Source organism: Podarcis gaigeae, assembly GCF_964106915.1.
Source record: "Podarcis gaigeae genome assembly, chromosome: 1".
Classification (NCBI taxonomy): Eukaryota; Metazoa; Chordata; class Lepidosauria; order Squamata; family Lacertidae; genus Podarcis; species Podarcis gaigeae.
The window spans coordinates 75,561,545-75,583,186 of NC_139678.1; the positions used below are offsets into that span (position 1 = coordinate 75,561,545).

Below are 21,642 nucleotides of genomic sequence, written 5' to 3' on the forward strand. Positions count from 1 at the left end.
CGCAACAGCACTCCACTCCACAACAGCACTCCACTGACTTGTGATTCCCCGAGGCTGAAATTTATACTGCCCTCGACAATGGAGGTGGAACTTAGTAACTGAATCTTTTGGGGGACAGAATATGAGGGATATGAATACATTTATAAATAAATAAATGTTTTGCTCCATGTAAAACACTCTCTTCATGTGGAAAAGAAGCAAATAAGGAAGACACATTTCCATGTGCAGGGACACATTTTGGTTTGGTTTTTACATGGAGGAGTATTCAAGCATATAACCCTCCCCTCTGTATCTGAAGTGGTACAGCTTTAAAAGGATTGCATCAGGCCACTGGTAGAGCAATCATGGGGTAGAGGAATCATGGTAGAGCAATCATGCCACCAGAGCCAGAAGCTATGAGAGGCAGCAGCGTCCCTGGCTGTGGGGAACCCTTGACTTGTGATGGACTGAACATTCAGTTGCTCTGGCGGCCATTCCTGAGCCAGAGGAAGTTTCTATATGCTTTTCTGTAATTATGCAGGTGGCAACTCCTGTCTATTTTACTGTATTTTAAAAAATATCAGGAGCTGTCTCAATAACTTTGGTTAGTAGCCAAGGTAAAAAATAGTCCGAATAAATAAATAAGAGGCTGAGCTATGAATCAAGACAGATCACTGTTTGTCAGCTTCAGCCCTTCACTTCCCACCACCTGTAAGATGGGAGATAATTATCCTGAGCTACCCTACAGGATTGTTGTACTACAGCTAAATAATGCATATGAAGCACTTTGTACAAGCACTTTGTACAAATAATAATAATAATAATAATAATAATAATACTTTATTATTTATACCCCAGCCACTCTGGGCAGCTCCCAACAGAATACTGAAAACATGATAAAAGATCAAACATTAAAAACTTCCCTAAACAGGGCTGCTTTCAGATGCCTTCTAAAAGTCAGATAGTTGTTTATTTCCTTGACATCTGATAGGGTGTTCCACAAGACAGGCGCCACTACGGAGAAGGCCCTCTGCCTGGTTCCCTCTAATCTCACTTCTCATAGTGAGGGAACCGCCAGAAGGCCCTCAGAGCTGGATCTCAGTGTCCAGGCTGAACGATGGGGATGGAGACACTCCTTCAGGTATACAGGACCAAGGCCGTTTAGGGCTTTAAAGGTCAGCACCAACACTTTGAATTGTGCTTGGAAACATACTAGGAGCCATGTAGGTCTTTCAGGACCAGTGTTATATAGTCTCGGCAGCCACTCCTAGTCACCAGTCTAGCTGCCGCAGTCTGGATTAGTTGTAGTTTCCGGGTCACCTTCAAAGTTAGCCCCATGCAGAGCGCATTACAGTAGTCCAAGCGGTATACTGATGTTGAGTATTATTATTACTACTACTGGTAGTAGTTGTAGCAGTATCTGCCAGAATTGCATCAGCTCCTAGTAACCCTCAAGAGATTCCTCTTGATATAGATAGATGATAGATAGATGATAGATAGATAGATAGATGATAGATAGATGATAGATAGAAGATGATAGATAGATAGATAGATAGATAGATAGATAGATAGATAGATAGATAGATAGATAGAGATAGATAGATGATAGATGATAGAGATAGATAGATAGATAGATAGATAGATAGATAGATAGATAGATAGATGATAGATAGATAGATAGATAGATAGATAGATAGATAGATAGATAGATATAACACTGAACTGGGTGGGTGGCAAGTCTGATTTAACACAAGGAAGTTCTTTTACATCTCAATCTGCTGAAAAATTATTATTGGCTCATCTTAATATACATGGCCCATGCACCAGGGTAACATTATGCCACAGACCCTATTTAACAAATGAGTAGAAAAGAAGATCTTCCATGGCTGCTGCAGGGAAAAGAAATGCTGCATGTAGCAAAGTTTGTCTTTTAACAGAAACCTGTAATAGCTAAATAAATCATGCCTTCCATGGTTTTTGGTGACTGTTCCCATATACCCATCAAGCCTATGTTAAGCAAACACTGAATGCTTACTCTTCTGTTAGCAGGTCCTGTAAGAGTTTATTTCTGTCACGAAAGCAACCTAACGAGTGCATGCTCTCTAAAACATCAGGATCAATGTCCTCCAAGGAAGGGAGAGAGCGAATCTGCACCTTTCGAGGAATTGGTTGTTCTGGTTCTGGCTCATTCTTACCCCCTCTGCAGAAAAGGAAACAGAGAAAAAATAAAACATGGTAGCATTTTAATAACAAGGCTATGAAAAGCCATCTGTCTTCCTAAGAACAGACTTCCTTTATCTTCATAATTTAAAAGGATATTAATACAATGAATACCCTGCAGATCCACTGAATAGTAACTTCATACATGGAAATAAGTCCCATTCATTCCAGTAAATGCATTTTCAAGTAAATATGCAACTGTGGGTTAAGCTATGAAGGATAGTTGCAAGACATGGATTTTTAGCAGCACAGATTGAGCAAGCATCTAGGTAAAACATTTACTATGAGCAATGAAGATCCCCAGGAATGTGCATTCAAGAATCACAGTTACCAACCTGTTTTAAGGGATTTCTATTTTTAGCTTTTAATTTAATACAAAACAAAATCTTATTCATAAGTACTCTATGAAGCAGAATTCACTATCTATATTACGAATGGAACCCAAGTGCAATGTCTTGTTCAGCTGTTAGCTGTCATTCCTGTACTTGATGTGTCATAACATTTCAGTCTAGCTGACCCGTTTTATCTCCTGAATGTTGCCACTGCTATCAGTCATGGCAACAGCAGGCGCGCACACATTCACACTAACAGATACTGATGTCATAAAAATAAGGCTCATTTTTCAGGTATAGGCAGCCTGGGTGTGACTGGGAAAGACTTTTGTTTGCAGGTAAACAGTGTTTCCATGTGCTCTGGCACTCGTCACGGTGTCCTGTTGCGCCAGAAGCAGTTTAGTCATACTGGCCACATGACTCAGAAAACCGTCTGCGGACAAATGCTGTCTCCCTTGGCCTGAAGCGAGATGAGCACCACATAGTCACGTTTGACTGGACTTAATCATCCAGGTTAGGGATGCTTCAGATATGTTTTGAGCACCCATAAATGCTGGAAAGAAACCCATATATTTCCCCTGTGATTTTAAAAAGGGATCTTATGATGGATTGTATTCAGGTATATCCAAAATAGTGTAGCGTGCACAGGAATCTCTAACAGTACTAATCTAATCAGTGAGCATGGACAATGGTGGGCCTCTATTTTTTTCTGCTGAGCTCATGGCTGCACACAATGCAGACATGGTGCAGAAGCTATGTACAATTCTCTAGCTTCCCTTTAATATGTATTTCCAAATATCAACAAAAAGTTACTTACATATACCATATGTGCTTCTGAATGTGTTCTAGCTACAAGAAAAGAGTAAACAAAAGAAATTAGTAAACTCAAAATAACAGGTACATACGTCATGCTATTGAGCATTGCAATTTGGTCCACATCAGAGCACAGTGTCCCTGTCTCAATTCCTATGGCAGGATGCTGTGACTACACTAATCATTTTTTTTATACACACCTGTGCCAGTTGCCCCTCATCTTCAAGCTGCAACATATTACAGGTGAAAATAGCTGCAGTACAAAGCTTACTACCAGAAATTGGTCTGGATTGCATACAAAGGGGGAAAATGTTTTTAAGTGACAAGCCTAGAACCTCAGCACCAAACATTTCTCAGTCAAATCATCTAGGTTACAGGAACCAATTTTTCAAAAATTGGCATCATTTGGAGACATCACGTTACATGTCACACCAAGAAGGCTGGTAGCTTGCCTGACTCCATCCCCCACATCAAGTTCCTGTTCTCTTCAAGGGTGCATGACATAGTTCTGGCCTATTGCTCTGCATTATGGTGTAATCTTTCTTGCCCTTCTACCTCTGTCCACTGAAGGCTGAGGAAGGGAAAGATATGCCAGAGCTTGCATGAGATTTGGGGCTTTATTAAAGACACAGAGGCGAAGACCGAATGAGAACCCAGTGTCCAAGGACTGAAATACTGTAGCTAAAGTCTTCAATTCTAAACAAACTGTGCTAAATAGAACTGCAGCAGGAGTTGTAGACCATGTGCAGAAGTCACATGCTGGATGTTTTCTTGCAGCATCAAAATCAACCAGACAGATATGCAAAATGACTTTTAATCATGAAGGCCATAGACACATAATTCTTGCTCTGCCTCATCCAGTGCTATTCAAACTAACAGCTGGCTAACAGAAGAGAGAGACCATTTGCTGGATGACGATTCCAAGTGAATGTGCCTCAAATCAAACTGCTGAGCTCACAAGTGTGCACTGTGCATAGGGGCTGAAACTATGTGTGACCTAGAGAAGGGCAGAGAACTGGAACGACTTAGAAACCCCATTGGCTGAAGCAAGGGATCAGAGGCCCATTAAAACTGGCTGTGAAGAACTGAGGCAGCTGTCCTGCTCTCATTACTTTCCACTTCATTTCCAGACTAATGAGAACCGGAGAGCCAAAACACGTGCATGGCTACGTGAAGGAACACAACAGGCTGAGGGAAGACTGCTTTGAGGCCGAGAGAAGCAGGGGAATCAGGGGCTTCTGTACATTATATAACAATCATATTGGAACGCTCCAAACAGACTTCTTTTTTGTTTTAATGAGGCAACTTATTTGGTGTGACTGTGACAGGGGTTTACCAAAATCAAAAGCACAAGGTACAGAATTCTGAACAGTAAAAGTTGAAAGTGGGTAAGAAAATCTTAAGTTTCCTCTATTTTCCATAGTAAAGGGGAAAGTTAGGTTTGCTGCTCCAAACTAGCTCACCTTGACAAATCTAGATGTTTAGGAGAGAGTAAGGCATCTATAATGGTAGGGTGGTCCCCAGCTACAGTGCCGATCCTGTAAGGTTGGTTAGTAGCCTTGGGAAACCCACCCTAATTCTTTCTCTCTGCTTCCAACACCCACTTATGGATTCTCTAGGACCAGGGGTGTGGGCTTCCCACAGTCTTACAGTAGTCGCCTCTAGAGTAATGGAACAGCCAGCTGCATTCCAAGTCTCTGGCTTGACAACTTCAGCCTACCTCCCCTCCCCTCTCCCAAGCACTTTACCAATCAGTAGGATAGGCCCATGCAGCCCTAAGCCACAAGAGTCAAGTAGCTCTTTTGTGTGTTCAGAAACCAGTATAGCCCACCAGCCCAATTAAACAGTTTGTGCAAATGGATCATAGGTAAAAAGTAATTTCTAGGGTTGTAAAGAGCTGCTGTTTCCCCTTCCTCCTTAATGCACCTTTCCTACTTCTGCCTTAGTTTCTAGACAAATATTCAACAGGTAAAGCCTTTTCTTGTAAGGAAATCCAATAATGGAAAGAGCTTCACCATGACGGTGCTCCCTCTAATTTTGTGTTATGCCATGTCCACCCCCCAATGGCAGTCATTTTGTAATGGGTACCCACAGCACTCTCCCAAAAATCAGAATGTGTCCCCTAGTCCAAAAAATGTTGGTGGCCCTTGGTACAGATGAAAAGGTAAGGCATGTCCATGTTGGCTTCATTCTGAAGCCTTCCTACAGTTGCAGCTATCATGCATTGGAGCTAGTGAGGAAGAAGGAAGGGCAGCTAAGGAGGGCAGGGCCAGATATACAAACAATCACACTCCTTTAACACACATAAGTCACCTAACACACCTAACACAGAGAGACACCTGACACTGGCACACTCTTCTTTCTCTCATGCTGGCACACACAGAGATTATGGGGAGAGGGGAGCCAGCATTTCTGGGCTCCATTTGCTGAGGTGGGAACTGCCTTCTCTGCCCATTGCAAGGCCAATGCCTTCTTGGATCAGTTCTGAAGATACATTACAATTGCTAAGGTGACTGTTTCCAAGGCAGAGCATTTTCAGTATTTCCCAAGTCAGAAGAGCCTGCAAGGTCATGGCTGCAGCCAAGACTGAGACAATTTGACCCTTCATATAAGGATATCAAATGGAAGTCTGTTGTGTTTCTTTTGCTCTTGCCACTTCAAGCTAAACATTGTAGAGCTAAAGAGGACTTGGTCAGAAACTAGCCTTAAAAATGCAGCCGTAGTGCTAGTTTCTAAAAATCTCACTCAGAAACCATTTTCAGCTTTTCTATTTGGGGATATGGAATATGTGCTATAAAATCAGTCTCTATTCTTATTCCAATTTAATTGCATTGAAATATTATGATGATATCATACATTTCTTGCTTGCTGCTGCCAACATGTCCACTGCCTTTTATTTTTATTTTTTTAAAAAGACGGTGTAATTAATTAATGCTTTGATACTTTTCATCTACTTTAAAGTGACAAGGAAGGGTTACAGGAGGGCAATTGGTTTTGACAAGGAGTAGACTGTAGGCTTTTTGCTCTGCAGAGCTAGAGAAGGTGATCCACAGTGGGAGTTAATCTCACTCCTTCTACCTTCATTTAAAACATGGTATTTAAATGTGTTTAAGTGACAAAGGCATTTAACAGGCTTCCCCAAGAGGTTTTCCTCTCTGTTCTAACTAGTGCTTGCTACGTTTAATGCCATTTTGGAAAGAAGCTTTAAAAATCCCATTTCCATATATCAGAGGAAGTGTAGCCCAGATTTTGTCAAATTACAGCTTCCAAAATCCAATACTATCGGCCATGCTGATTGAGGGTTTTGGGAGTCCAACTTACTTCTGCAGGGTGGAATGCTGGCTACCCCTGCTATATCACATGGCCCCATTATGCATTATCAAAACAAGCTCTATAGGCAAACCCACAGTGGAAGTTCCAGTTTTAATATTAGAGGAGGGAACAAGGAATATAGTTCTGCTGCTTTTTTGGGAAGACCCCAAAATTGTTCATCTTCACATTAGAGATGAAAATAAAAGCATACACAACTTCTCAAGTCACACAGAGCTTGTGATCAGTCACCGTGGAAGGCAAATACTCTGAATTACTACAGGGCTTACCCACACTTACTTTTTCCCCATTCTTTCCAGGCACAGGTCTGCACTTGTACACTTTTTCGCCCTAAGCTTTCCTTGGGAAAACTCGTTCTTTAAAGCTAAATTGGAACAAGCATCAATTTGGGTTTTCAGCAGATTGCCATTTGCTCCAATCGAGCTGTAAAGAGTGGGCTTTCATGGGGATAGCTCCAGAGGAAAAGGAAAAAGAGGATGCTTTAAATAGCAGACCATGCCTGGAAAGAACAGAGGAAAGGTAAGTGTGGATAAGCCCTCAGTTAGATAGCAGGCTTTGTAATGACCCAAGAATCAATAATGACAATGGAGCACTTAAAATTGACAGTAGTTTATGTAAATTAATGGTTGTAAATGAATGCACAACAGGATGCAAGACTTTTTGCAAAACACACACACACTGCTCTTTGAAACACAAGCATACACACAAAATATCTGTGTATTGGAATAAGGTGGGAAATCAGAGGGAACTCTGAAACTCAGCAACACCTAGATTGTGATGGATCTAGGATATTATGAGTTGCTCACTAAGCTGCATGCAACCTAGAATGATAATAAGTGGAACTGAAAGATAGGCAATTACTATGCAATGAGGTGAGGGTTTTGTTTCCACCTCTAGCAGATGTGTGTCTGGGAGGGTGTGGGGCTCACGTCATTAAATCATCATTTCATTTAATGTAGATTGACCTAATAGAATGCTGTCTTCTGTGGAAGAGTCAAACAATGATCCAAGTTGTGATTTATAAATATTCTAACAGAATGAAGTTCTGAGAGGAGTTTCAGATTTACATTTTTTCATACATACTCCCATGCAGAAGGAATCTGTGGGCTCAATATTATCTACTAAATCATTGCTGGCTCCTATATACCGTATATGTTGCTGGTACCAAAATGCAAGAAATGTCACAAATTATATTAGAAGTCCTGCTTTTCAAAATTATTTAAACTTACAATATTAGCATAGTATACACACAAACTGTTCCTAAGCAACACTGACACAGTTCCTCTGCAAAAAGGGCCAAGGTGAAACTTCTCAGAAAACACAGGAGAGAAAATCTAGACATATGCAAGCAACAAAGTCTGGGTCCAAATACCAGTGGTGCCAAAATTCATAAATGGAGGCTTTGTAATGGCAAACATATAATGGCAAACTCTGCAATCTGTTTGCAAGCTGAGCCCAAACTGCAACAACACGAGACCCAGCTCATTATTGGTTTACTTGCACCATCACTAGAGCTCCTGCTATCACATCCATCAGTTTACCTTTGTAAAGTACAACAAAAGGATGTTCTATTTGATGGCCACCCTGTGAGACCTATCCCATCCCAACCCTCATTTCAACAGTAGCATCCCAAGCATCAGTGGCCACAGTATGAAATTTTATGTTTCTGCAGAGCTCTGACATTAAATAAAAACGCACAACTTTTAGAAGTGGGGGTGATGAGTGGAAAGCAGAAGTCACGAGATCTACAGTGAATGCCTTCTTACCGTCAGCCGTTTCGAGGCATCCACTTCAATCATCCCCCGCAAGAGATTTTGACAATCTGGCGGGATGAAATGTGGCATATGGAACACACCACGTTTCACTTTCTCTAGCAGCTGCCGCAAGTTATCGTCATCGAATGGTAGGGCACCCTGGAACAGCACGACAGAGGAAAAAGAGAAAAAAGTAGTGGAGGAAGGAAGCAGTGGCAGAGGAAAAGGAGTTGGGGGGAGCGTACCGCCTCTGACAGCACGATCCCGGTAGGGTGCCATCGCGCTGCTCGCCCTGCCTGCACTGGGCGCCACGCCCCTACAGGCAGTGCGCCAGGCCACTGTGGGTGGCACGCCATGCCCCCAAGACGCGTGCTAGCTTGCCTGCTCTCCACCCCCCAGTGCTGGAGCACGAAGCTCCGCCACTGGAAGGAAGAAAGGTAAATAGGTGTTGAACACAAGCAATGACAGAACAGAGGAGAGAAATGAGGAGACATTCGGGGCCAACTACGTATGAGGTTAGTCACAATGCAGGCTATTAACTGAAGAGTATTTTTCTGATAAGCAGTCCATGAGAGGAGAGCGGTTCCCTGCTCTAGACTGGGATCCTAGTGTGAGAAGTGTAGGAGAGGGTAAACTTCTGCCAAGCTAGATCATGTCAACAGAAAGAGACAGCTTTGTTTGGACTTAATTTAGTCATAACAGAGCACTTGAACACGTCAGAATGGCCTTAGCTCCCTAAAGAATGTGTAGTGCCAGAAATGGTTGAATCCTGCCACTAGCTACTCAACAGAACCCAAATTCTGTCACATGTGGTTGGCCCTAAAATAATGGATCCAAAACACAGATTGGGTAGAGAATAATTCTGAAAGCAGCATATCCCTTTATCCTTTTCAGCATAGAAAATAAAACTTGGTGGAACATAGATAAATATCTTGAATTTTAATTAGTCAGTGAGGAACAGAACATAGTGTGAATGGTTTTCAAGAAAATTATCCATAGATACGAAGATTTGCTTAACTTCAGCTGAGCTGTTTAGTTGTAGTTGCAACTCAAGGCTTTGATCTGCTGGCAATCCTCCAGGGCAAACTCTTAGCAGCAGATGTGTTTACCTGCTCCTCGGTTCTAATCTCCTCTGGACATATTTACACCAAACACTAAAAGATGGCTGTTTAGCATGGGAGACTTTTCCACCTTACAAAATGTCAAAAGGCCAGAAGGAAGTGTGACTGACCAGAATATGACCTATGTTCACACATAAGACAAAGGCTTTCTTTCAAAGTTCTTTATTCAGAATAGTCAGCTCAGAGAGCTAGGATTCCATCAGCTCCTGATGCTAACCAAATAGCTGGCTCACATAGTGTTCAAGCTGAGTAGAGACCGCAATGAATATGAGTTTCTCCACTAGCCTAAAATGAAGATATAAAATCCACTGGGTAATATGGTAATGGCTTTCTCAAAGACATATTCTGCATCAAATAATCTCTCTGGGTTACCTCTTAGCCTTGCCTTCAGTATGCTATGAAATATAGCAGAAGCAAATTGAGGGAAAATTGGTTATCAAATTTCCCATGTTATCCACAGGATTGCTGAATCAGGCCCCAAACTGAGTCAAAGGTGCCTTGCATGTAAGTGTGTAATGCTGAATACCAAAACAAAGCCTTTGATAGCATAAGGTTTATAGCAATATAGTAATCTAAGGACACCCTCTGACTATTAAGCCATTAAAAGCTCCTAATTCCCTAACTATTTTTATGAATTATAACAATGTTGACATTTGAATGTAGTTGTATAAGGTTTCATATGGAAGGTCTAGTGCTACAGAATATATCTTAATTTACACCTAGTGATGATATGATTTGCTAGTAAGTAGTCTGAAATTATCTGATTTAAGTCAGGTGTATCTTGTTAAGCATGCATTTTTTTTTAAAAAAAGAATAATGCATGTCTTTCTCCCTAACAGCTAAGTTTAGAAAACACATATTTTTAATAACTTGTTGGGAACAGCCCACAGTTGCTGGGACACCCCAGTCAGAGAGGCGGCATATAAATAATAAAATTATTCTTATTCCTATTACACAGATATCCAACCCGATTTCAGTGAAATATTGATTAGATAATGGGAAATTTGACAGACATTGTTTTTCTCAAATTGTTTCAGCTATATTTCATGATCTAACTGGACCGACATAATTCTTTCTAATACATGTCCCTTTCTCTGGAAAGTGATCAAACATATTATGGAAACTATCTTCAAATTTTGTTTCACTTTGTTTCTTTCTGAGTCTTTAATAAATGGGTGCTCTACTCATCTACTATTTAATGAACGGAATGTGATGAAAGTGTTATTGATTCCATTTGTATGACCTTGTTGTCTCCATTACATACGAGTGACAACTTTCCACAATAGTCTGGACACTTCCTTTAGAATACCTCTCTCATTTCCTTTGCTAGTATACACACACTGCTTTTGACAGCTTTTGATTTTGCCAACAAGCCCTGAACTGATCTGGGCCTGCATTGATTCACTCTGGACAAATTCCAGATCAGCTCCGTTTGGGACAAATTCCAAATCAGCCTCAGAATCTGGGATTTGTCCAGACCAGATGCACAGCCTTAATACATGCCTATGACAGATATGTAGGTACATGTTCAGAGGGGTGCTGAGCCCTCCAGCAACATTTTTAGCATGGCATTTTGAAATTATGATTCAATAGACCATCATGAATGCAAAAATACAGTAGTTGTCCTATATAGTGAAGGTAATGACTCACCACTAACAATGCAAACAAAATGACTCCACAGCTCCAGACGTCTGCTTTTCTCCCATCGTATTTCTCCCCCTGTACAATATGGAAATAGGAGATTTAACCTGAAGGTTGTTAGATAAATAATTATCCAGGTGTCCTTGAATTCAGTGGGAGGAAACGTTCTTTTTCTCCAAACTACACCAATATATTACATAGCTCTCATATATTACAAAAAAAGCTTAATTGCACAAAATGAGTATAGGGTATATTTAGTACAGTTTGGCAGGTAAGAAGTAGAAGAAGAAGAAGAAGAGTTTGGATTTGATATCCCGCCTTTCACTCCCCTTCAGGAGTCTCAAAGCGGCTCACATTCTCCTTTCCCTTCCTCCCCCACAACAAACACTCTGTGAGGTGAGTGGGGCTGAGAGACTTCAAGGAAGTGTGACTAGCCCAAGGTCACCCAGCAGCTGCATGTGGAGGAGCGGAGACACGAACCCGGTTCCCCAGATTATGTGACTACCGCTCTTAACCACTACACCACACTGGCTCTAGAGAAGTAGAGAAGACCACCTTTTGAAAGAACAAAGGACTTATGTTAAAACAGTAAACAACAATTTTAACATAACCATACTGCTTAAGTCTATGCTTTCCCTGTCTGTCACTCTGCCCTACATAGAACATTAATCTCCTCTGAGTCACTGTAAATATATCACATTCACAAATTTCATCTATATATGGCATTAGCCAGGTTAGTATGGGCATAGTGTCCACCCATTTAGGAATTGCCTTAGGGTTCATTAGAGCTGCTTTGCCTTTTCCTGTTCTGTGGACATGTATACAGATCTCCAGTAATGTAACACTGAGATGAGAGAGAGAAGGCCGGAGATGGATAGGAAGTTATGCACATACCTCCCATTTCAGAGGATGGATTTGGGTATTGTGGTGTGTATTGTGCATACACAGAAGGGAGAAGGGATGAAAGGGTTATTGTGAATCCAATGTCAACCCCTCAGAAGGTAGGCGAGGAACCTTTGGCACATGGGCCAAAGCATGTATCTCAATTTGGCTCGTGAAATCATTCCCCCAAAACCAAACCCACCTGCTCCACACCTGTTGTTATATTGCACAGGCTGAATGTCATAGGTGACATCTGCTATGGGGCAGACAATGACACGGTTAAAAAGGTACAATAGGGAGTTTAAAGTTAACTTCTAACTTTTCATTTGCCAGTGGCTTTCATGCTGACACTAAGCCACTGGGAACTCTCATGCAGCCAGGCGAGTTTGCTGTCAGAGCTGGTCAGGGCTTGTGCTATGACTGCCACTGAACTCCAAACCCCTTTGAACACTGAGAGGTGGGCAGGGCTGCAGTACTTTAAAAAAAAAAAAGATTAAAAGAGGAAAACTTTAATTTTCAATTCAACTATCTGCATTTGCTTGTTTTGAAAGTTACGCCATGACATGAAGAAAAATGTCTGGAGAACTCTTATTAAGAAGTATTGTATGTCCTTGCCCTTGTCTATGATCCATAGGATGACAAGGAGAATGTATTGGAATGGCATGTGTAAGAAAGAGTCTGAAGAATCAGCACAAAACCTGTAATGTTAGAGATGCCTTGAGGATATGAAAAAACTGTTTCTCTCCCAGTTGGTTCTTTATGGGGCTCGGAATTAGTCATATTTGCCAGATCATGACATCAGCTGTCAATCCCCTGCTATTGGTTTTATGAAGCTTAAATTCACAATTGTCCCCTGAGTTTGACAGGTGGGAACCAGAACCTCTTGTTTACCAAGTCACTAGGGGCTGCAATAGTAGCATCCCCTTGTTGTCCAGTGACACACCAAGAGTAGCACGTTTCACCTTTCTTAGGTGAAAACTGAAAGGGCAGAAGATGGCTCAAAAAATAGTTTGAATGGGAAAATAAAACCAAGTAAACACAGGGGACTGTTGCTCTGGCTGTTAGTGATCACATGAATGTCCTTGTACTGAAATTTTATAAACCTCTTGTACTATTCAGATAACCAGACAATGTGAGAAGATTTAATACTTTGGTATTAAATATTATTGACTATCCAGAGATACCCAATAATAAAAGAGAGAAATAGGTTTTTGTTGTTGTTGTTGTTGCTGTTGAAAAAAGGATTATTTGAAGGATTTCAAGCTCACTTACCCGAATTACTTCTGGGCAAGCATAATGCGGTGATCTGGAAGAAAAAAACCATGAACCAATGAGTACTGAATTCCTCCTTGTTTTTATTTATTATGTGAATAATAATAAGAATAACTATTATTATTAATAATAATAATAATAACAATATGGCTTCCAACACATATAAAAACAATAAAATGTCAAACAAATGAAATACAGGGCTGGCTTCAGATGTCCTCTAAAAGTTGTGTAGTTCTTTATCTCCTTGACATCTGATGGGAGGGCATCCCATAGGGAGGGCGCCACTGCTGAGAAGGCCCTCTGCCAGGTTCCCTGTAACCTCACTTATCACATCGAGGGAACCACTAGTAGGCCCCCAGAGCTGGACCTCAGCGTCTGGGTTGAAAGATGGGGATGGAGAAGCTCCTTCAGCTATACAGGGCTAAGGGCATTTAGGGCTTCAAAGGTCAGCACCAACACTTTGAATTGTGCTCAGAAATGTACTAGGAGCCAATGTAGATCCTTTAGGACCAGTGTCATATGATCCCAGCGGCAGCCACATTCTGGATTAGTTGTAGTTGTAGTTGAAAGTATGGGCTTTCAGAGCCAGCTCTATCATTCAAGCAGCATCAGGGAAATTCTAAAGTTCACCCAGCTGCTGTAAGATTATTAAAAATAGGCTGAAAGAACAGGAAAGTTGTCACTAACCATTTAAAACTGGCAGATGTCGTCAGCCAGTGACTCACAGCTGAATATGAATGAATGGCTGAATTAATACACATTTATTATAGAAGGCTTTTGGCCATAACAATATTAATAGTACAGTGAAGTACTAAAATAAATGGGCAAAATTTATATATCCAAAAAGCACGATAGCCAAAAGACAGGTCAGTATCAACCAAAAGTCATTATACCTCACTATTCTGACAATAGATTTCATTTCTGCTCATAAAACAAGCTAGGAGCACATCCAAATTAATAAGTCCCTAAAACTGTCATCAGCAAATCCATCAAATGCCTCCACTTAAAATATTATGGCATGAGATGACACTGTTGGGTACTGTGGTGCTTAGACTGGGAGCCCAGATCAAGCACTAGCTTCCTGTTTTACTGGGGACTCTGGCTGAAGGAGGGAGCTACAGGTAGTTCACGTTGACGCACTTGTAGAACAGCCCCAAACCATCCTGGCTCCAGGGAGCCAGAAACACACCAAAGGGCTATTAGAAAGCTGCCATATCTGCTGTTTTCCTTTAGTCTGGGCACTGCATATCTGAGAGAAGCAAGCAGATTTTCCACCAGGACCCAGCTAGTATATTAATGATCTTAGGCTTGCTTTGCTTCAGTCTACCTCCTGTATTCCTGTCTATTATCTGCCTGTCTGCCCAAAGTATTTGCCTCCCTTTGGGCCATGTGTTTGATTGATACGGAAGCAAAGCATGGCACTGTTGTATGCATTAACCAATACACTTTCTTTTATGCTTCTTATCTTCAGAGTGCCTTAAAAGAATTTCTTCTTCACCAAGAGGAAGCTGGAGAATATTTGCTCTAAATAATACATAGCTGTGCTCTTGAATTGTATTGCGTAGCCATCATTAAGCCTATTTCTTCTGCTCTTCCAGTTTTTACTGGTCAAAAGAGCTTGCTGATCCATGATTTCTACATATGGCCCATCAAAGCAGTGAGGGGAAAAAATTGGACAGCAGCAGCAGCAACCCCCACCAACATAACATGTGCTCAGACCACTGTCTGCTGCTGTGCTCCCTGCCTGGCAACTAATTGAGAAACAGTTCCCTGAAATCAATTATTCATTCCAACCTGCCACGTAATAATTTTGCATCCTGGAAATTATATAGCAGTAGCCATTTGCTTTATAGCCTTCATTAGAAGCAGCCTGACAAAGCAGGAGAGATCCAAACAGTTCTAATAATGTATGCAGATTTCAAACAAGACTTTTTCTTTTTACCATCACATGGCAGATTACCAGGAAGTGATTACTGTGCATATATTCTTATGGGATGAAATAATAACACAGTGCATAATGCCAGCTTCAGACCATTATGCTTGTATCTCTGTGCCACATCCTTGCACAAATTCACTGGAATGTTATTGGTATAGCATAAATGCCTCCTATCACTATTATGGAAGAAATGTCCCAAAGGAAGGGCTTCACTTTGTAGTAACAACACAATCACATTCAAATTATCTGAAACTTCCTATTTCATACAGGCAAAAGCATGTGTGGGGAGAAATATAGGGCACTGAGGGTTTGGACCAAATTAGATACAAGAGATCCCAACTACTTTTTTAAAAAAATCAAATTGCTCATAATGTGTGTGTGTGGTTTTGGATTGGGACTGTAGCACTGAGGAAGGAGAAATATGGCACCTTTATATTTCTCCCCCATGGGAACAACATTCCCTTTAAGAGAAAGCAATTTAAGACAGGGAAATGAGGGGAAGAGTTCCCCTCCATCAGGGTCACAGCTCTAATTCAAATTGTCCCTTGCCACAGCTTTTGGAAAAGAAAAGACACGGGAGATCCAGTTCACGGGTCTTGCACATCACAGCCAGTGTATTCCTCATGTTCAAAAGCAATCAGGTATTATTGTATTATTGCATGATTCTTACTTTGGGCCCCAATGACAAAACCACCTGTGTCTGGCCTGAGCTCCACCAACGTAGTGTGGTACTATGAATGGATTCTTCCCCCCTACACCATCTCCCACTGCAAGGATTTTCCCTGCTGGAGCATGCAATCAATTACTTACTTTCAACCAAGGGTATGATCCCAGTCATTAGATCTTCTAGGTGAGGTTTAAAAAGGTCATTAAACCACACAGAATAAAGTAAGGGTTTTGTGCTTTCAATTGCTAGTGAAGTAAAGAAATGCTGTGGCTAATGTTATATACAGATGAAACAGGGGGTCAGGGAGAAATAGGAAAGAGAAATCAGGCTAACCTGACCACTCAACAGCTGCACCTCAACTGCTGTGACAGCAACAGCTCTTGGCATATCCACTCTAAATTTCCTGCCAATTCACAGCAACTGTATATCTCCAGCTTTATCTTGGCTCACAGCTCTAAACGGGTTCCTCAGGCCAACTAGGATGCACAGAAAAATCGTTTCCATGCTGCCAATCACCAAACAGCTTTGACTGCTTTAGAAAAGAAAATCCAAATTTAATCAAAAATCTATTTATCTTCCTACAAAGTCATGAATATTTCTTTGGCTCTTATCACTAATTATTCAGTGCATGTGCATCTAAGCAACTTTATCCCTGCCTCTTCCCCCTAGGCATATCCTCATATTTTCTGCTGCATCTCCAGGCAGTAATGCTACAATCTGCACAGCGTCTTCAATAACAATATCACTCAGCAAGATCAAGAAGCAGTTTTCGCCAGCGGCCTCTGTTGTGGTACATTGGAAGAGGCATGAGGATTAGGAACGTTTCTTGTTTTCCGGGGTTTTTCTTTTTCTTTGCGGGGAGATGGAGGTTGTCTTCCCTCAGTTGCAAACTCCGTAGACAGCAATGGGACTCTGAAATGCCATTCTGCAGGCCTTGGCTTCAGCATGAAGCATAACGATATGGTGGCACAGTCCCATTCTGTAACTCTCAGGGTGGAACTGCATACCAAGCACGGGTCAGAAAAGTAGCTGGTAGAGAGCACAGCAGAGGAAAACTGGCAGGCTGGGGACAGATTAAGCAGCTTCCTACTGCTTAAAGCTTCTCTGCTGTAAACTATGCCTTCCAAACCCCCATGTCCACAGAATAATAATACCTTTATTGTCATTGTACAACCTGTGTACACTGAAATTAAACGAACCTCCCTCCCTTGTGATGTCATCTAGCGGACTCAAGGGACATAGAATTCTATGATTCTATGACCCTCGTGATGTCATCTAGCGGACTCAAGGGACAGCCCATGATATCATGTGCTGTGTTCACCACCCTCTGTAGAGACTTTCTGTCTGTGGCTGTCAAGCCAGCATACCACACTGTGATACAATATGAAAGGACACTTTCTATTGTGGAACGGTAAAAGGAGTTCATCAATTGTTGTTTAACATTATTCTTTCGCAAGACCCTGAGGAAATGAAGTCTCTGTTGGGCCTTTCTGACCACCTGAGTTATGTTGATTTTCCAAGTGAAGTCCTCACTAAGGTAAACTCCCAGGAATTTAAAGGAGGAGACTCTCTCCACATAGCCACCCCCACCCCCCGATATACAACGGGGCAGGTTCCCCTCTCTTTTTCCAGAAGTCCAACACCATCTCCTTTGTCTTACTAATATTTAGGTGCAAGTTATTCTCTAAGCACCATGTAGAAAAAGCAGCAGCAGGACTTAATGGACATGAGACTGAGTTGGAACATGCAAGTTTTTGGGTTCAGGAAATAAGCATTTTAGATCTGTTTCACACATTATTATGGGATCACCTCCACGGAATCATCTCAGAAGTCCAACAAATGTCAACATAGGAAACCAGCAGTACTAAATAGGTGGTCTTGCCACCCCATAACATAAAATTCTCTACGTGGCTTACAGTAAATGTGGGTGGATGGGAGGTGAAATACAAAACAAAACATACAATCATTTAAAAATAGGAGAGACCCTACCAAAATACAACAATGCAGAACTTATTGATAAATCTGAAGCACACCTTCCAGTTGCAAACATGTATCTTCAATGTACCTAATTGTCAGAGCCTTTACCTATAAAAAAAGAGGACCTCTGGATCTGCAAAGGGCAGCTTGGGAATGTCTAAAGAGACAGTTGTAACGTAGGGAGCTGAAGGTGCTGCAATTCAGGCAATTATTTCTGTTTTTCCTATTAGTTTTGTTTATTATTAGTTACATTTATAAAATTCCTGAAATGCTTCTTTCTTTCTAAAAATAAAGTCTCAAGGCATCTTACAGCAGATCAAAATGCACAAAAATTAAAACAAGGCAATAATATACAACAAAATAATAAGTGACATAACCCCAGCAGACAAAACATAAGAGAAAATCATCTTTAAAAATCATTAAAGCTACCATCTCACCCCATCAAATGCCTGGGAGTAGAGGAACATCTTGACTTTGGTACGATGCCTACAGAAGTGATCCAGTGTACGTTTCTATCTGGATTACTTTGCCCCTTCTTTTCTAAGTACATTCCTCTGCTGCTCTGTGAACATTTACAATTCACACATGAAAAAGATCAGCAGAAGAATAGCTCCAGCGGCGGTGTGCTATACCTCCACAGTTGGAAGCAGCAATGCTTCTGAATACCACACCAGTAGCTGGAAATCATGTGAGGGGAAGGTACTCTTTCATGTTCTGTTCACTGGTTTCCCACAGGCAAGTGGTTGGCCACTGGGAGAATAGGATGCTGGATCCAGGTACAGAGCCATCAGAGAAGAAAATCAAAGAGTGTGCAATCTGCATGGTGGATTTTCTATATGGAGACCCCATCTGTTGGCCGGATCCAGCAGGCTGTTCTTATATTCTTAAATAAGGTTTCCATGTTTCCTTTGAGCAGGCAATCTTCTTGAACATAATGAGGAATATAGTGGGGGTGTGGTGGGGAGTCAGTACAGAGTTCCAAACATAGAACTCTGTGGTTCTATGGATGGAAAGGCAGCTACAGTTTTAGATAATAAATTTAATTTTTACTGAAGTGACCTGACCTTAGGCAAACACAACAGAAGTTTAAAAAAATCAAGAGTCTGCCTCTGAGGTGCCGACTTCCCTACAAAAACACACAGAAATAGAGCCCTGATCAGAAGCCTCTCTTGGAATGATGCATGGAGTCTACCAGCTGTTCACAGTATGTCGGGAGAGGGGAGGAATGGCACCAGGTGGTGCAGATGCGCCCTTCTTGGTACAGTTCTACACCACGACCTGTATCAGAATAAAACTGGGACAAATCATTTCATCTCTCCCATATATTCGTTGTCTGCTGAATGAGAGCAAGGATTCCCTACAGAGGCACTGATGCAAAACGCTGCTGCACAAAAACAGTTAGTAAAGGACCTCTCACCAGCCACATCATTTTTATAATTGTTATTGTGTAGAGAATGCTTCTTTGAGGATTTGGTTTAGGGTGGAAACAAACCACACAGATGTGTCAACTTCATCATAGTTACTGCTCACTTTGAGCAGAGGGCTTTTGTGTGAAGCAGCATAGAGACTTAGTGCTACAGCTTGTTTCCCAATCAGCCTGGCTGCCCGCAGCAATTCCTTTATATCATGGGACTCATTCCCCCCCACCCAAGCTATGATAAGAAAACAGGAGAAGCGGTAACTGTGCAAACTGAAAATAAAAAAGGAGTGGGGGAGAGGAGTTAAATTTCCAGGAGATTAACATGAGCAAAAAGGAAGTGAGAAAATGTCAAAACCCTCAATAACCACCTCTACCATTTCCAGGCCTAAGGAATGTTGGCGACTGGAAGGGAAATAGCACCTCTAATGCTAATTAACATGAGGCACAAGCCTCTGGGAAGTTCTCCTGCTCAAGTCTTTACTTTTTAAAGAGAATGTTTGCCTCACAGAGCTGTCCAGCTGAGGCTCCTAGCTCACCTTGCTTCTCTGTTGATGGTTAATCCCAGGCCTTGATGGCCAGAGAATCTTTTAACGGGACCTTGTTGCATCAATTTTATATATGTTGCATCAATTTTATTTTATATATTTTACAACCAAATTATAACTAATTATATCATAAGAGAGATTAGAGATACTTGGTATATATTTGCACAATGCATTTATGTCAGAAGACCCTTTGCATGCCATTTCAAGATCCCACAGCCCCAAGCAAAACCCCTTTCCTTCTACAAGGGCAGTTACATTTATATAGCCATTATATAGCCTGGACGTGAATTAGCTTAGATTAAAATGAGTCCAGTCCCCACTTACATGAATATGCATTTGTGTGTCTGTCTGCAGAAGAGAGAGTGATACATATCATAGACACAGGCTGCAAATACACCAAGCATTTAAAGTACATCATTTCCCCTAAAGAATCCTGAGAACTGTAGTTTGTGAAGGGTGCTAGAAACTAAATCTATGAGGGATAAACTATAGTTCCCAGGATTCTTGGGGTGGGGAAAGAATAATGTGCATTCAATGTATTGTGTGTAGCTCCAGAGCAACTATGTATACAAACAAGCAAAGCCCCTTTACTCTAAGAATGCAAAAAAGTGCAACAGCCACAACAAGGAGACCAGATATGATCCTAAGGCATGTACAGTATGTGCTACACATTCAACCCAGCTTCAAGTATATTTAACTGTCATGTTTCTCATCCAAAGAACCCAAGTAAATGCAGTTATGAATACATTACAGTAATTCCTGAGTCTGCAGGGGGTGTGGAAGGGGACAGTTAAACCACAGTCATATGTTAGGTAGGTAATATTTGCAAACTTCTTGAAGATGTCTTAGGACCTGATCCAAAGAGGCTTGTGATCTAACTAAGGAAAGCAGGGGACGAAAGGAAGGAAAGCCCATCATTGCACCAGCTGTACCACTGCAGCTTTGTTGGCATCCTTCTGTCTCGGGAAGCAATGGAAGAGCACACCTTTGGGGGTGAAGTCAAACCATTGGAGAGTTGCAGCTAATTCCAGGTCAACATAGGGTCTGTGGCAAAACAGAAAGTTACCGTATCCCAGCCAGATACCTTCATCATAACAAAGCCATCCTGACTTTCCCCCTGGTGACAGTCAAGCACCAGGGGGCTATAACTAGCAATCTGCAATATCATAAAAGCATCATGCGGTGGAGAAGTGGCTCTGGGACAGATGGGAGAGCCTTCCCAGCATTTAATTGCCTTGAATTTTCTTTGCCTGGAAGGTAAAGGCAAGCGAGAGAATGAAGAAATCTGAACTAATAAAAGCTGCATCGTGCCAACTCCCCAGCTCCATCCACTCTCTGCTGTTTGCTCATGGGCCTCCCTGGCTCTTGGAGAAATGCAAAGTCTTGCTGAATTACCCCTGTGCTTCAGGGACCAGCTCATCAGCATGAAACTTGCCTGGGTGTGTGATTTCTACAGTAAGCAGAGCTTCAGGGGTTGCCATTCTCCCAACAAACCTCAAATGTGGCACATTATTCCCCTCAGTTGCATGTATGTGCGTGCACATGTTTAAAACTGTTCTGCCCTCCCTATGAAGATATGAGCAGCGGAGGGTTCCAGAAATGAGGGATTTATTACGATCAAGGCTTGATGTGCAGTCAAATCAGGCAGTGGCAAATTATGTCAACGAAAAAGCTAGCCTGCTTCTCCTCCCCACCTTCCTTATTCAGTGTTCTCTAAGATATATAAAAAACAATCAAGGCTGCACTTTTTATC

The 21,642-nt window shown here is 41.6% G+C and overlaps 1 protein-coding gene across 17 annotated transcripts in view; it reads right to left on the reverse strand.

Annotated features, from left to right (window-relative positions):
- Positions 1–21,642, reverse strand: part of BRSK2 (BR serine/threonine kinase 2) — a 404,628-nt gene that overhangs the window by 66,667 nt on the left and 316,319 nt on the right. For all 17 annotated transcript variants that reach the window (XM_083718472.1, XM_083718481.1, XM_083718480.1 and 14 more), the window contains exons 6-10: positions 13,345–13,378; positions 11,200–11,268; positions 8,441–8,587; positions 3,349–3,380; positions 2,015–2,179 (exon numbers count right to left, since the gene is read on the reverse strand). In XM_083718472.1, the coding sequence (XP_083574598.1) occupies positions 2,015–2,179; positions 3,349–3,380; positions 8,441–8,587; positions 11,200–11,268; positions 13,345–13,378 (447 nt within the window). The remainder of the gene's footprint in view (positions 1–2,014; positions 2,180–3,348; positions 3,381–8,440; positions 8,588–11,199; positions 11,269–13,344; positions 13,379–21,642) is intronic.